The sequence below is a fragment of the Tamandua tetradactyla genome, chromosome 16 (genome assembly GCF_023851605.1).
Source record: "Tamandua tetradactyla isolate mTamTet1 chromosome 16, mTamTet1.pri, whole genome shotgun sequence".
Classification (NCBI taxonomy): Eukaryota; Metazoa; Chordata; class Mammalia; order Pilosa; family Myrmecophagidae; genus Tamandua; species Tamandua tetradactyla.
Genome location: NC_135342.1, coordinates 12,306,432 through 12,319,909, shown reverse-complemented (window position 1 = coordinate 12,319,909; position 13,478 = coordinate 12,306,432). Strand labels below are relative to the sequence as shown.

Sequence of the window (13,478 nt, the reverse complement as noted above, 5' to 3'; positions counted from 1 at the left end):
CGGAGGAGTGAGTCAGAAACTTGGACAACAGTATAAATCTTTATTGGTTCCTTGAGTCTGTGACCTTTTCCTTTGGCACCTAGGGGTGCTAAGCCTCCCCCCCTTGCCAAAGCTAAGCAGGGAGAGCTTTTAGGAAGACCTCGCCTTCCGAGATTGAAGGTAAAACATCCTGGGCCGGGGGTGTGGGAGGAATGCAAATAACGGACCCCGGTTAGGGTGAGGGCTGAGGGGCACCCCTCCTTGTCCCCAACATGTGACCTTCCGCTAGTGAGTCTCCCCAGCCTCGCCCCCCTCTGCCCCCTCCCGAGTAGGACCCACCCCCTCGGGCCTGAGGCCGTGGGAAGCCCCGCCCCTCCCTCCACGCCACGCCTCCGCCCGCGGGCGGCTCACCCCGCCGCGATGCCCGCGATGACCACCGCGAAGCTCCCGATGGCCAGCCACAGGATCCAGCCCCGCAGCACCTTCTCGGGATTCGGGGGGTGAGTCAGCGGCTGGAGCGGGGTGGTGGACCGATGGGGACGCGTCAAGATATTCCCGCCCAGGAGGTCATCGTCCAGATCGTCCTCGCTCGAAGTTGGGGGCTTCGGGAGCAGTTCCTCCTCCGCCCCTCTTTTGGGCAAAACTGATAAGAGATTGTGGGGGGGGGGGAGGAAGGGCGGACTTGCGTGGGCGCGACAGCACCCCTCCCCCACCTCACCCCACGCCTACCCTTAAGGAGCTAAAACCACGTCTCTGATTGCCTGGGCGCGGGAACCTGGCCAGAGGGAGACCCTGCCCCTCGGGCCGGGGGTCCACAGCCCAGAAGCTGACCCCCAGCACCCAGGGCTCTGAATGCCACCCTTTTCTCCACCCAGCAGCACTGACCTTTGACCTGATAGTAGATGATGGTGGCTGGGCTGGAAATCACAGTGCCCAGCTCGCAGCGGTACTTGCCTTCGTCCGCTGGCCCCACCATGGTCTTGGTCAGGGTGGGCTCTTTCCCCTCGTACAACAAGGTCTCAGTCGTGTTCTCCCAAACCTAGACCCAAGCTCAAGGGGTCACAGAGGCCTGGGGGATTCAGGGGTTGGGGGATCACAGGGGTGAGAGATCACTGGACCTCAGTAGGGGACGTGGGAGTCCAGGGTGTCAAGGGCTTGGGGTCACCGGGGTCAGGAGAGGTCAAACCTGGTAGGTCAGGGGTCATGGGGTGGGGGGAGTGGCATGGTGCCGGGCAACCGTTACAGGAGACCAGGGGGCTCACGCAGGCCTGATGGACTTGGAGTTCAAGGGTTACAGGGGTCGGGGGGCCCCACCCTGAAAAATCTGTATTCGGTGAGGCCTTCGGAGACGTGATGCCAGTTGAGCTCACAGTCCAGAATCATGTCCTCCATTTGATAGACTTTGATGTGGCGATCTGAGGATGGGGAGATCGGGCGGGCTCACTGCGGGGCACTCCTTCAAGGTTCCTCGCCCCCACTCCAAGTCCCCTGGCCCTGGGCTGGGGGCCCCTCCTGCCTCTCCTCTGGCGCTGCCCCTGCCGCACCCACCCTCCCACGGGATCCACCTCTCTCACCCCCGCAATTTACGGACTTCCGACAGGCGTGAATCTGCTTATCGCAGCCCTCGCACCAGATCAGGGTCTGCAGTAGCATACCTGAAGGGGCAGGCCCAAGGCTTGTACGTGCCCTTTAAGAGGCGGGGCTAAAAGGGAGGGGCGGGGTCTGACCGGGGGCGGGGCTAGAACGCAGCCATGCGGGAAGGAAGATCCAAACCCGCTCCCTACAGAGGGGAAACCGAATGTAGCCGTCCCGCCCTTAAGAAGTCCAAGGTGCAGAAAGGAGACCCCGGGACTTTTCAAACGCATAGAATGAAGACACCACGGGGACCCCGAAAGGGGAGTGGGGAAGAGCTGGGTATTGGTGGGGTTACCTCAATCAGGACTCACCGCATTTGTTGGGACAAAAAGCTGCCTCGGATGGAAAATAAAAGAAAAAAAAAAAGAGAGAGAATCAGATTTCTAAGTCAAAGGGGGAATGGGAGCGGGGGCAGGGGAAGAAGCTGGGGGCTTGGACTCAAGTTAGAGGAAGGAGGGGATCGGAAGGGCTGGGGGCCGGGGTCCCAGGATCCCATCTTCCCTCACCCTCTTTTAGGAACTGAGCAGCATAGCGGGAAAAAACCTCCTTTTGCAGGTGTAACATCCAGAATATCTCCTTCACGAAGAGTTCGTCTGGGAAGAAGCAGGGTGGCGCAGAGTGGTCCCCCTCCCACCCTATCGGAGGTCTTCAGAGTCTGCCATTTCACTGTCCCGCCTTCTCAGGGAAGGGAAGGGAAATGTAATGATCCCTGAATATCATGCCGGCCGCGGTGCTAACCGATGCAAGTGTAAGGATTCATTTAATCTTCACAGCTACTGGTCTCTATTTTAGAGACGAGGAAGCCGCGAAGTCCCTTGCTCCAGGCCACGCAGCTAGAAAGTGGCACAGCTGGAATTTGGAACCAAGGCAGTGGGCCTCCAAACCAGAAATCACCAGCAATCACGTTCCTGAATAATTCTGGGGCCCCCACTCCCCTCCTCCTTGCATCTACCTTTAACCCCACTGTCTGTGATGCGTTTCAGATCCTTCAGGAAACTCCAGGCTGCCTTTTGCAGTGTGGGCTCATCTGTGGGGGGAGATAGGACCAGACCACGTTCCAGCGTCCCTGTCATTGGCTCCCCTAGTCTTAGAAACTACAATACCCATGAGGCCTCCAGACAAAGATAGGCCTGGTTAATGGATTAGCTGCCCGTTGCCGTCTGGGAGTTGTAGTTTCATTACATAAAATTGCAGGCTAAGGGGGGTGTGTGTGTGTGTGGTGGAGTCACAGTATTTGCTAGCCCCGGGAACTCCCGGAATGTGCATTCGCACCTTCTCCATTTCCAGAGCCCAAGAGAGTCTACCCCCAGCCCTCTCCTTCCTTTGGATCTAGTAACCTTGGCCCGGAACTTCTCCTTCACCAGGACCCAGGAGACTGCGTTCTGTCCTGCCCTTACCGACGGCCCCCATGTAGGAGTCTTCGTCTAGTGGCAGATCCTTGAAATCCCGCAGAGTGTCCTCGATCCTTTTCATCACATTTTCGCGAACACTGGCTGACAAGTGGCTAGGCAGGTAGTCTGTCTCCAAGGACTTAAGCGCCGTCAAGACCGACTGGTCACAGATGACACAGCCCCAGGCAGGCAGCAGGCAACCAGCCAGTGCAGCTACCAGGAGGGGAAGCGGCGGCCCCATCGCGGCCTGAGCGTCAAGTCCGCGAAGAGCTCCAGGGAGGGGCCTCCCACCCCAAGTCCAGAGGAGAGGAACGCTAAACGGAGAGAAGTCACGGTCCATAGAAGGGGACCCCACTGGGCCCTCTATTAATGGGGTTCCCAAACCATGAAATCCCTAAATGAAGAGGACACCTATCCTTCATCAAATTCCTTCAATCTGGGGGACCCCCAAATTTAGGATCCTCGTTGGAACCCAACTAGGAGACCAGCAAACTATTAAACAGGAGGTGTTCAACCGTCCCCTTACCAGAACTGGGAACCCACATCCCATGCAGACTTTCCAAAATTGATGTGATCCCCAACTCCCACTGAGACCTCTCAACACCCCTCCCCCAAATCTGTTGGATCTCGAGCAGAAAACTCAATGCCCAAACTAAATAGATTACCCAATACAGAACCAGGCAGGATATCATCAAATTCAAAATTTTCAAACCAAAATGCACTCCAAATACATAAACCTGGAGACCCTACAAATCTAAGCAAGACTCTAAACGGTTCTCCAGACCGGGAGTGAGGGGGTGGAAGGTGGGGCTTGTCTACGCTTCCCCAAGACTAACAGACCCCAATTTGCAGGGCATACCCCTCTCTTTAAGAGGAAAAGACGAACCCCGAAGCCCTCCAAGCAGCAGCCTCCCAATCTTGGCTCCCTGACCCTGGTGCCCCCAAACACTTGCTGAGGAGCTCACTCCAGGTTCTGAGAGCTCTTCGGAAGCCGGGATCAGGTCCTTCTACTCTTATTTCAGGACTGAAATAAAGGAATTGGTTGGAGACAAGGGGGAGGTGGGGTTGCGTGATGCCCAAGACCTTTCGATTGAGGTCTTGAGTCACGGGTCGCCCCTCTAGGCAGGGAGCTCCCGCAGCCTCGGGGTTGGCCTTTGCCACGTGCAGTCGCCGATTTCCCAAAAGCTTTTTCCTGGCGTTTTTCTAAGCCCCGCCCTGAAACCCAACTCCGAACCCGATTGGACCGCAACAAAGGGAGGCCCCGCCCAATGCTTCATGACGTCACAGAGGCGGCCGCCTCCGCACACGAGGATTTCCCCCCACCCCCCGGCATCTAAAACTGCGGAGGCCCCCTGCCTGCTCCTGCTCCCGGAGCCGAGAACCGGCCTCCGGCCTGCAGCTTCCTCCCTCCCTTGGCCCCTGACCCGGGCTTCTGGGCCTCTGGAAACCTGGCGTTGGGCCACGAGAACGCGGGGAGAGGCAGTTTCCAGTCTAGGACTACGACTCCCAGAAGGCCCTGGGTTGCTTTTTTGATAGCAACTATCGCAGTCAGCCCAGTAGCCTTAAGGGAAATGTAGTCCAACAGTTATACTCCTTGCTCACGTCCCCTCCCCAGCCCGAGAGGCTGTATGCCAAGGGTTCATGATCTGGAGGCCAGTCCCGAGGGTCCGGAAGAAAGGAACTGGGGGCTCGGACCTTTGGGTCCTGTAAGGTCTTTCTGCTTCATTAAAACAGGCCGCCAGAAAAACGGAAGCACGAGTGGGCCTCCGGGGAGTGGGGCGAGGAGGGGGAAACACTACAACCGCAAGACATCCTGGGCTGTGAAAATCCCCGGAAGTTTGCCCCTCTCCTCCGCACCCCTACCCTCACCCCAACCCTCCAAAAAAGCTGCAGAGACCGGGATTGATGATGTGGGCTTTTAATTCATACCTCCTTCTCTTCCATATGTGACAGGTGAACGGGGAATGGTCTCCCCAAAACTCCCTGAGAAGCCTGGAGAAAGGGCTTGGATTCTGAAGGGGGATGTGAGCAGAGGTTGAGGATAATAAAAGTATCTTCTTTCAACCCTCCAAAAAAGCAAGGAACTCCTGAAATCTGACAGGGATCCTGTCCTCCTTGGCCAAACCCAGTGCTCCCAGTTTGAGGCTGGGTTACGGACTCTATGTACTTTTAGGAGCCTTTCATCCTGGACTCGCCCAAAACCAGATTTGGTGCTTCTGTGAATTCAAGGGCAGACAATGGTTGGCACATGCACAGTACCTGCGGCAAATCCAAAGGGCAGGTTTGTGCTCTGCTGCCTCCCAGAAAACAGATCCCAGCACCCCCAGCACCCCCAGTCCAGCTGCAAAGGAGGAGGAAACTTTCTTCATTGTGAGAGGCAGCTTGAACTTGGAGGCAAGGTGCGTCGTTCTGTGTTTGGCAGTTTTTGAGCTTAAAAAAAATTTTTTTTTCAAGTGTCCGTGGATCTCTGGAAAAGTTGGCTCTAGAAGCTGTAGCATTTCAGCAGCCATACCCACACCTCACATTTCAGCCTATCTACCTCCCCCCATCCCCCTTTTTGGCTTTCTCAGGGCCTGAGGGTTGGACAGAGTTCTGCTCTGCTCACAAATAGCCCCAGCTTTTACAAAGCCCAGGAGCAGTACTGTATGCTGTCCAGCTAGATGCTTGTCTCCCATCTTTCAATCTTAATCTTGCAGTGGCGTGGTGTTGTTTCTGGTTGTTTCATTGGATTCCTCCTTGAAGTTATCTGGAATTCCAGAACCTCTGGAAGGGCCCTGCAGGCTTCCTCACAGGCATTAGATGTGGCCCTCTCTAGAGCAAATTCGCTCTAGAATCATTCCAGAAACATGGAGGGAATTGAATGCTTGCTCTGAAACAGCCATGAGTTCCCTCAGTCCTCCTAGGACCCAAGAGAGGAGTGCCACCTTCTAGAAAACACCAGGATAGTCAACCCTAGAGAGTTCCCTACTTCCTGGGGATAACTTTCCAGAAGGATTCGACTTGAGAAGAAAAAATGGGTACAGTGGCTTCTATTACTGCCATGAACTTCTCCAGACATTGCCACCATCAGGAAAAGATGTCCTGCTGGTTCTGGAAATGTTCAAGCAGTTCCAGAAAGCCCTACCCCCACCCCCATCTCTCAAAGGTTGGCCAATTGGAATCACTCTAGAAATGGCAAGGCGGGGATATGGTGCCCATCTGCTCCAGAGCCCCAAGCTTCTCCAAGAAGCCGCCAGGCCTCAGGAGATGCATCCTCCTGGCTCTAGATTGCGCTGGTCATTCCAAAAAAACGTCTCTGCTTTGCCTCTCAAGGCCCAGCTTTCGAGCGGAGTGGAGACAGGTCTGCAGCAATGCCCACCCACTCGGGCAGGAAGGCGGCCTCAGGCTTAAAGATCTTCAGGAAGTTGGAGTCTGGCAGGGTGAAGTTGGCCAGGTAGACGGTGTCTCCCCCAGCCAGGTAGGCAGCCCAGAAGCCGAAGGTACCGATGGTCATGACGGTGTGATTGCACTGCATGAGCAGCGCAAAGTCTTTCCCAGGCGAGGCCTCCTGCCCGTTGCCGGCAAAGATCACATCCCCCCGGGAGGTGTCAATGTTCTCCCGGCACCACCCCATGCCATTGCTGGTGACCACAAAGATGGGGTCTCGGTGCTGGGCCCGGAACCAGTCCATGGCCTGCTGGAGGTAGGTGCGGTCGCCCACCACGCCCCTCCAGTGGTGGGGCATCACCTCCAGGTAGTCCCCTCGGCGCACGTGGACGCCCACGAACGTGCCCGGGCGGCCCCTGGCCCGGCCCAGGCGGAGCTGACTCAGGAAGACCTGGGCCTCCTCCCGGAGGTGGTCATGAAGGGTGAACTCGCTGCGGATCTGTTCCCGGAGGTGGTGGAAGAAGGTCCAGGAGCAGGGAAAGCCGGAGAGCTTCAGAAAGGGGTCCTTCAGTTGGGCGTACTCCTCCGACATCCAGTCATGCAGCCTCACCTTGCGCCACGGCGTGTGGCTGTCCGCCTCGGGGGCCAGCACGGGCAGGGTGATGCGGAACACGGGCGCCAGGGTGGCGTGCATGGCGGGCGGGATGAAGGCCCGGCGGCCGTTGAGCTGGGCCAGGGCCAGCAGGGTGGCGTACTGCCCCATCTGGTTACCAAAGCGGCCGTCGGAGTAGATGGTCCAGGTCCCGGAGGGGGAGGGGGAGGGCGGGCGGCGGGGACAGGAGCGGGAGGCGTTGGCGGTCAGCGGCGTGCCGGGCAGGCAGAACACGGCCACGCGGGAGGACAGCCGGCAGCGGTCCGGACACAGGATGGACAGATCGAGGCCTTTGCGAAAGAGGTCTTGGTGGACGTGGAGGAAGGAGATGGCCGAGAGAAGGCAGGCCAGCAGGAAGGCCAGGCAGAGGTGACGGCGACTGGGGGGCCACATAGCTGCGGGTGGGAAAGGCGGATGAGGGGATGCGGGGCGCCTAAGGAGGAATCTCAGGGAGGAGGGGCTGGGGGCCTGGCCCCCCGGGGCTGAAGAAGGAGAGGCTGGGGATTTGGACCCTGGGGTCCGAAGGAGGAGGAGAGTGGGGACGCACCCTCCCGGGTCTAAAGAAGGGGCCCCTGAACGCAGGGTCCCGGCCCGAGGCATCCACAGCGCCCGCTCACCTGAGAGCCTCGCGGGTGGTCCCAGCCGCCAGACCCACTTCGCGCGGCGAGAGCGCCCGGTCGGCGGATCCGGCCCCCATCCGGCCGCCAGGTTCCCAGGCCCGGCACGCCCGGCCCTCCACGTCGCCTCCCGGGACTGGCTGCGAGGGCCCGGGGAGGGGAGGGAAGAGGAGGAGAGGGCGCGGGGCGAAGGCTCCGAGGGGCCGCCCCTCCCGGGCCGGGCAGGTGGCTCCGGGGCGGGGCCGCTCCGCCGGGTGTCCAGGCGCCCAGTCGGGACGCCCGGGGCTGGAGCGGCCGGCCCCGCCCCCTCCGCTCTCCGGAGCTGGGCTCCCGCGCCCGCCGCCCGGTCCCGGGCCCGCGGAGAGAGGCTCGGCGGCGGCAGCATCCCTCCCAGCGCCCGGCGGCCGGCGCCCGACCCTGGTGGCCCGTGCCGGGGCTCCCCGTTCGCCCCGCGGGACCTGGATGCGCCCGGCCCGGCCATCACCGCGCTGCGGGCCCTTGGGTGCGGGCGCCGGGGCGCTCCTCCGCCCCTGCCTCCCCCTCCGGCCGCGCCCGCCCCAGCGGGAGGGAGAACCTGTTTGCCAGGCTGCTCCCAGAGGACCAGGGAAGCCTCGACCCCCCTCAAGACCCCAGTGTCAGCCTCAGAAAATAAAAATGGATTTTGTGACATGGGGGCCCCTTCAGTTTCTCTCCCTCAGCAGTTCCTCTGTCAGGACCTCATGTGCCAGCAAGATAGCACAAACCCCTGACACCCCAACAGCCAGGGGCCAGACGGGCCAGACCAGCTAACCACGAACGGTAATGCACGAGCTGCACCAGCCTGATTATCTCCCCGCGATGCCTGAGGCCACACCTCACCCCCACCCCCTTGGCTCGGTTTTTCCTTTGAAATCACAAGCTGTCGGAGAGTTGGAGCCATTTCTCTTTTGCTAGCAGGTTTTGCTACCTCCCACCAGCCTGCTCTCCCCTGGCTTTCATTCTGTTTGTTTCTTTCTCTCTAGCAATAAACTATTAAGCTTTAACTTTCTGCTCATGTGGACTCCTTAACGAATCCATGCCTAACACCCAGGTGGGGGCTGCCAGCCTGAAGGTGTCCCCGCGCCCACCAGGGGCCGCTCATCCCCGGTCCTTGCCGGGTCCTTGCTCAGGTTCGTGTGTCCCGGCCCTCAGCCCCTGGTTTCCTGGGATTCAAGAGTCAGGTGCCTAGGATGTAATGGAGAGGCTGGAGGGAAGTGCCTGAAAATGCAGAGCTGTGTTCCAGCAGCCATGTTTCTTGAGGATGATTGTATAATGATACAGCTGTCACAGTGTTACTGCGTGATTGTGAAAACCCTTGTGTCTGATGCTCCTTTTATCTGCCTTGTCAACAGATGAGTAGAACATACCGAATAAAAATAAATAATAGGTGGAACAAATGTTAAAATAAATTTAAGTTTGAAATGCTAGTGATCAATGAAAGGGAGAGGTGAGGGGTATGGTATGTAAAATTCTTTTTTTCTTTTTCTGTTTTTGTTTTATTTTTCTGTTGTCTTTTTATTTCTTTTTCTGAATTGATGCAGATGTTCCAAGAAATGATCATGATGATGGATATGCAACTATGGGATGATATTGTGAATTGCTCAGTGTATGTGTTGGGAGTGTTTGTGTTTCTTTCTTGTAATTTTTTTTCTAATTAATAAAAAATTTAAAAAAAAGAAAAAAGAGTCAGGTGCCTGTCAGGACGCAGTGAACCCGGAGTTAAATACAGACCATAGTTTCTAGTACGATTGTAAACATGTCTCATCAATTTCAACAAATGGACCGCACCAAGGCACGCTGTAATAATAGGGTGGGGCCTGGGAATCCTGTATCTGGCGCACAATTGCTCTGTAAGCCAACGGCTTTTCTAATAAAAAAGAAAAGAAAAGGATTTGGTCCCATTTGGGGCATGGTCATTTGGGTCACCCCACCTGCCTGGGTTCCAACCTAGAGCAGACACACTTTGTAGAACAGACACACTCAAAATTAAATGTCCACTATGAATTGTTCAAAATAAGGTGATTCATTGTTCCCCTTAAAGCTATATAAGAAACAAATTAGTCTGAATTGAGGAGGAACTGGGGGGTTGGAGGACAAGGGTGGTAAGAAAACCTTTTCACTGTGTACCTTGATGTACTTCCTGATTATTTTGAATCGAATAATGTATTAGAAAATTAAATAAATACCCAAAAATGGTTTAAAATGATAGTTCTTTTTTGTTTGCTTTGCTTATAGGTCTTTAATCTGTTTGGAATGTAGTTTGCGCATGGTAAAAGAGTGCAAATTTCTTTTCTTCCATATAGGTAACCAGTTGTACCAAATATTAATTAAATATTTAATGGTCCCACTGAATTAAACTAACGCCTCTAATCCTAAATTAGAAGGTATTTATGAACTTTCATGTAAATGTCTCCCAGTAGCTGAAGACGTACCCAAAGCAAGTAGCTGAACAATATGTTTGCTAATATTCCATTTACATAAATAAATATGTATTTTAATATTTCAAAGATAAAAGGAGTCGTGTTGAATCTTAAGCACACCTGGGTCTCGAACTGAGAGTCTATGAGGATTTCATGCACTTATAGACTGCATATATATGCTTTCCGGAAACATTTAATTCCCAAAGGGTTCCTAAGGTTAGATAAACCCTGAAACCCAGAGAGACCAGCTTCTCCAAAATTACTCACTAATTACTCCCCTTGTATCCTTTCACATCGAACACTCCTTCTCTACATGAAAAAGTCAGAATGGCATGGCCCAAAGATCCTTAGAGATTGGGAAAGGACTCAAAGGAGAAGGAAGAGGTATAACAGGGAAAATAAGATTTAATAAATGAGTATGGCTGCTGAATCACCATATTGATATTTCTTCCAGCCTCCAGTGTTTTGGAGCAGCTAGAAGGAAAAATCTGAGCTGGTAGAATGGCAGCCCCTGACAAACTCTGGGATCCGTTCTGTAACTATTTGTTAAAGTGTGCTTTGAAAAGTGTTGCTTTTTCTTTCTTTACTTTGTATATATATGTCATATTTTACAATGAAATTAAAATAAAATAAATGGAGCTGGATGCCTGCCACATCCTACAGAGACACCCCCCAGAGACTACCTATTCAGAGAAGGCTGTGGAAACACTGGAAGAGGACTTAGTCTCCCTGCCTCCCCAGAAACCACCAGAACCAGGAACAAAAAGCTCTCTTCTTCCACAGAGTGTGGGGTGGGGGCCTGGTTTGCACAGCTGAAGGTCCCTCCCTGCCACCTGCCTGGGTAGTGCACCTATTGCCATTCCAGAGAAATCAGTGTAAACAGAGAGAGCAATTGGACTGAACTCTCCAGAGGTTTAATAATTGCTTCTCCAGACCCAGGAGTCCAGGCTTCCGGGCCCCTCCTCACTAAACCCCAGCAGTCTGGAGTCCAGGTCCCCAGCCCCACGTTTCCGGTCCCTGCTCCCTTGGGGGCGCGCCAGGAGATGTACCAAGCTCCCTCCCCTCCTGGTGACAGGCCCGCCTTCCCCTCCCAGGGCTGGCACTGCTACAAATCCTGAGTCAGAGACTCTCCCCCTGCCACGCCCCCAGGATATTTTGGGAGCATCTGTCTGGAGTCCTGAGGTAGCTTCTCTGGTGAAAGAAACACTAAGATTGCATCAGGAGAGAAGGCTGTGCATGTCTGGGCAGGGGTTGAGGAGCTAGGGCTTGGTTCCAACCCAGGTGGGAGGTGAACAGGCCAGCACCCCTGTGTCCCTGCTGAGATGACTATTTTCACTTCACAGTTTCCGCTTTCCCGGTGATCAGGGCACCTCGGTGTCAGACCCCCAGATGGCCAGAAATTCTCATAAGGTGCAGAAATTCCAGTTACGAACCACAGTCTGCCTCAGTCAGCCAGCGAGGGAGTTTTCCAGTATACAGGCACCCACCTCCCTCAGACCCGGGGGTCCAGGCCCCCAGCCCCTCCTCCCTCAGATCCAGGGGGTCCCAGCCCCCATCCCCTCCTCCCCCAGACCCAGGTGGTCCAGGCCCCCAGCTACAGGACCCTCAGGTTGCGTCATCTGCTCGGGCTGACCTGGCCACGGTGGAATCCCAGCTCCTGCCAAGTGGGTTAGATAGCATGGGTCAGGTGTGGGGAGGTTGACCGGTCGGCCCTGTCTGGGTATAAATCCGGGAGCTTCTCCGTCCATCCCAGGAGACGTGGCTGTCCTGCCGGCCGGGAGCCCCCGAGCCCGAGGAACCAGGCATCCCGGGAGTCCAAGCGGTCATCCCTGACTCTGCTCCCGGACCGCCAGGAGCTGGCACTGCTTCGAGACCAGCCACGTGGCTGAGCTCAGCCCCCAGACCGCGCCTGAGAGACTGAGCCATTGATGGGCGGCCACAAGGCCCGTGCCGAGCAGCTGGGGCTGTGGGGCCCTTTGCTGGCTCTCCTTCTGCTGGGGCCCTGCTGGGCGCACCCCGTCCCTGACTCCAGCCCCCTCCTCCAATTCGGGGGCCAGGTCCGGCAGCGTCACCTCTACACAGATGACGCCCAGGAGACAGAGGCCCACCTGGAGATCAGAGAGGATGGGGCAGTGGTGGGCGCTGCCCGCCGGAGTCCTGAGAGTGAGTGTGGGGGGGGGTGAGGGGACGGGTGGATGCCCTGGGTCTGAGGGCAGCGGGGGGGTCGGGTCCTGGCTCTCTGGGCCCTTCACCAATTCTTCCTCCCAGGTCTCCTGGAGCTAAAAGCCTTGAAGCCGGGAGTTATTCAAATCTTGGGCGTAAAGACAGCCAGGTTCCTGTGCCAGGGACCAGATGGGGTGCTGTATGGATCGGTGAGTGTCAGGGACACCCCCTCCCCATGACCCTCAGTGCAATCTGGGGCCTCATGCCCGGTGCACCTGCTCCCGGATAACTCTTGTTGTCAGTGTTGGCAAGATGGGGAGACTGAGGCACAAATACTGCCAGCCCCACGCCTCGAGGTCACCTGTGTGCCTGGCTGCCGGCGCTCAGGAACCAATGGCCTCAGGGTGACCACGACCTGGGGTGGCATCTGGCCCCTGCCTAGCCGGGGACAGGCCTGCCCGGTCACTGGGCTGGGATGGTCCTCTCTGAGAAGTGGGAGGTGGGCGTGGGCCTGCAGCCTGCCCCGGGGTAAGAGGAACCTGCTTCTGTCTTGTCTCCTGGAGGACGGGAAGGGGACCCCGACTCCCCTTTGGGAAGCGTGTCTCCAAGGCTTCTTCCTTGTCCCCGCAGCTCCACTTCAACCCCGGCGCCTGCAGCTTCCGGGAGCTGCTCCTGGAGGACGGATACAACGTGTACCAGTCCGAGGCCCACGGCCTCCCCCTGCGCTTGGCCCCCCTCGGCGCCCTCCGGGCCCCCGCGCGCTTCCTGCCGCTGCCGGGCCTGCCCCCCGCACCCGCGGACCCTCCGGGCATCCTGGCCCCCAAGCCCCCCGACGTGGGCTCCGCGGACCCCCTGAGCATGGTGGGGCCCTGGCAGGGCCACAGCCCCAGCTACGCCTCCTGAAGCCTCGGGCTTCATTGTGGGTCCCCTCTTTATTTATCGGGTTATTTATCTTATTTATTTCTTTTATCTTTCTTACTTGGGATAATAAAGAGTCAGAGAGAGGAGAATCGGAGTGCGCACGCGTGCGAGTGGCCCCTCGCTGGCGGCCGTGGGAGGGTCCCGGCCCCACCCCAGCCTGTTTTCTGCCCCCCACCCCCACCCCCACCGCCGCTTTGGCGTCCCCAGGGACGCTAGATCCTCCTTGCTCTTTGATAGGACCGGATTTATAAGCCCCCTGCCTTGTGCTGGCATGCAGAGCTGTCTCTCCAGCTGTGCAATTATAAGGGACTTGTGC

The 13,478-nt window shown here is 56.8% G+C and overlaps 3 protein-coding genes across 6 annotated transcripts; 1 reads left to right on the top strand and 2 right to left on the bottom strand.

Annotated features, from left to right (window-relative positions):
* Nucleotides 1-26: 26 nt before the first annotated feature.
* Nucleotides 27-4,270, bottom strand: IZUMO1 (izumo sperm-oocyte fusion 1). Of its 4 annotated transcripts, none has more exons than XM_077131242.1 (10): nucleotides 3,865-4,270; nucleotides 2,952-3,319; nucleotides 2,567-2,641; nucleotides 2,121-2,207; nucleotides 1,926-1,946; nucleotides 1,554-1,634; nucleotides 1,294-1,394; nucleotides 865-1,018; nucleotides 391-622; nucleotides 27-169 (listed from the first exon to the last, which is right to left on the bottom strand). In XM_077131242.1, exons 2-10 carry the CDS (start codon nucleotides 3,244-3,246, stop codon nucleotides 130-132), a joined length of 1,086 nt encoding a protein of 361 aa, XP_076987357.1. In that variant the 5' UTR covers nucleotides 3,247-3,319; nucleotides 3,865-4,270; the 3' UTR covers nucleotides 27-129. The 4 variants fall into 4 exon arrangements, with proteins under 4 accessions (XP_076987357.1, XP_076987358.1, XP_076987359.1 ...); XM_077131243.1 differs by having other exon boundaries at nucleotides 3,892-4,270; XM_077131244.1 differs by having other exon boundaries at nucleotides 3,971-4,270.
* Nucleotides 4,271-4,898: 628 nt separating this feature from the next.
* FUT1 (fucosyltransferase 1 (H blood group)) lies at nucleotides 4,899-7,881 on the bottom strand. Its single transcript, XM_077131245.1, has 2 exons — nucleotides 7,641-7,881; nucleotides 4,899-7,418 (listed from the first exon to the last, which is right to left on the bottom strand). Exon 2 carries the CDS (start codon nucleotides 7,414-7,416, stop codon nucleotides 6,313-6,315), a length of 1,104 nt encoding a protein of 367 aa, XP_076987360.1. The 5' UTR covers nucleotides 7,417-7,418; nucleotides 7,641-7,881; the 3' UTR covers nucleotides 4,899-6,312.
* A 3,988-nt stretch (nucleotides 7,882-11,869) lies between these two features.
* On the top strand, nucleotides 11,870-13,144 carry FGF21 (fibroblast growth factor 21). The gene is made up of 3 exons (XM_077133572.1): nucleotides 11,870-12,241; nucleotides 12,347-12,450; nucleotides 12,872-13,144. The coding sequence occupies exons 1-3, from the start codon at nucleotides 12,007-12,009 to the stop codon at nucleotides 13,142-13,144; spliced, it is 612 nt and encodes a 203-aa protein (XP_076989687.1). The 5' UTR covers nucleotides 11,870-12,006.
* The last annotated feature ends 334 nt before the right edge of the window (nucleotides 13,145-13,478 follow it).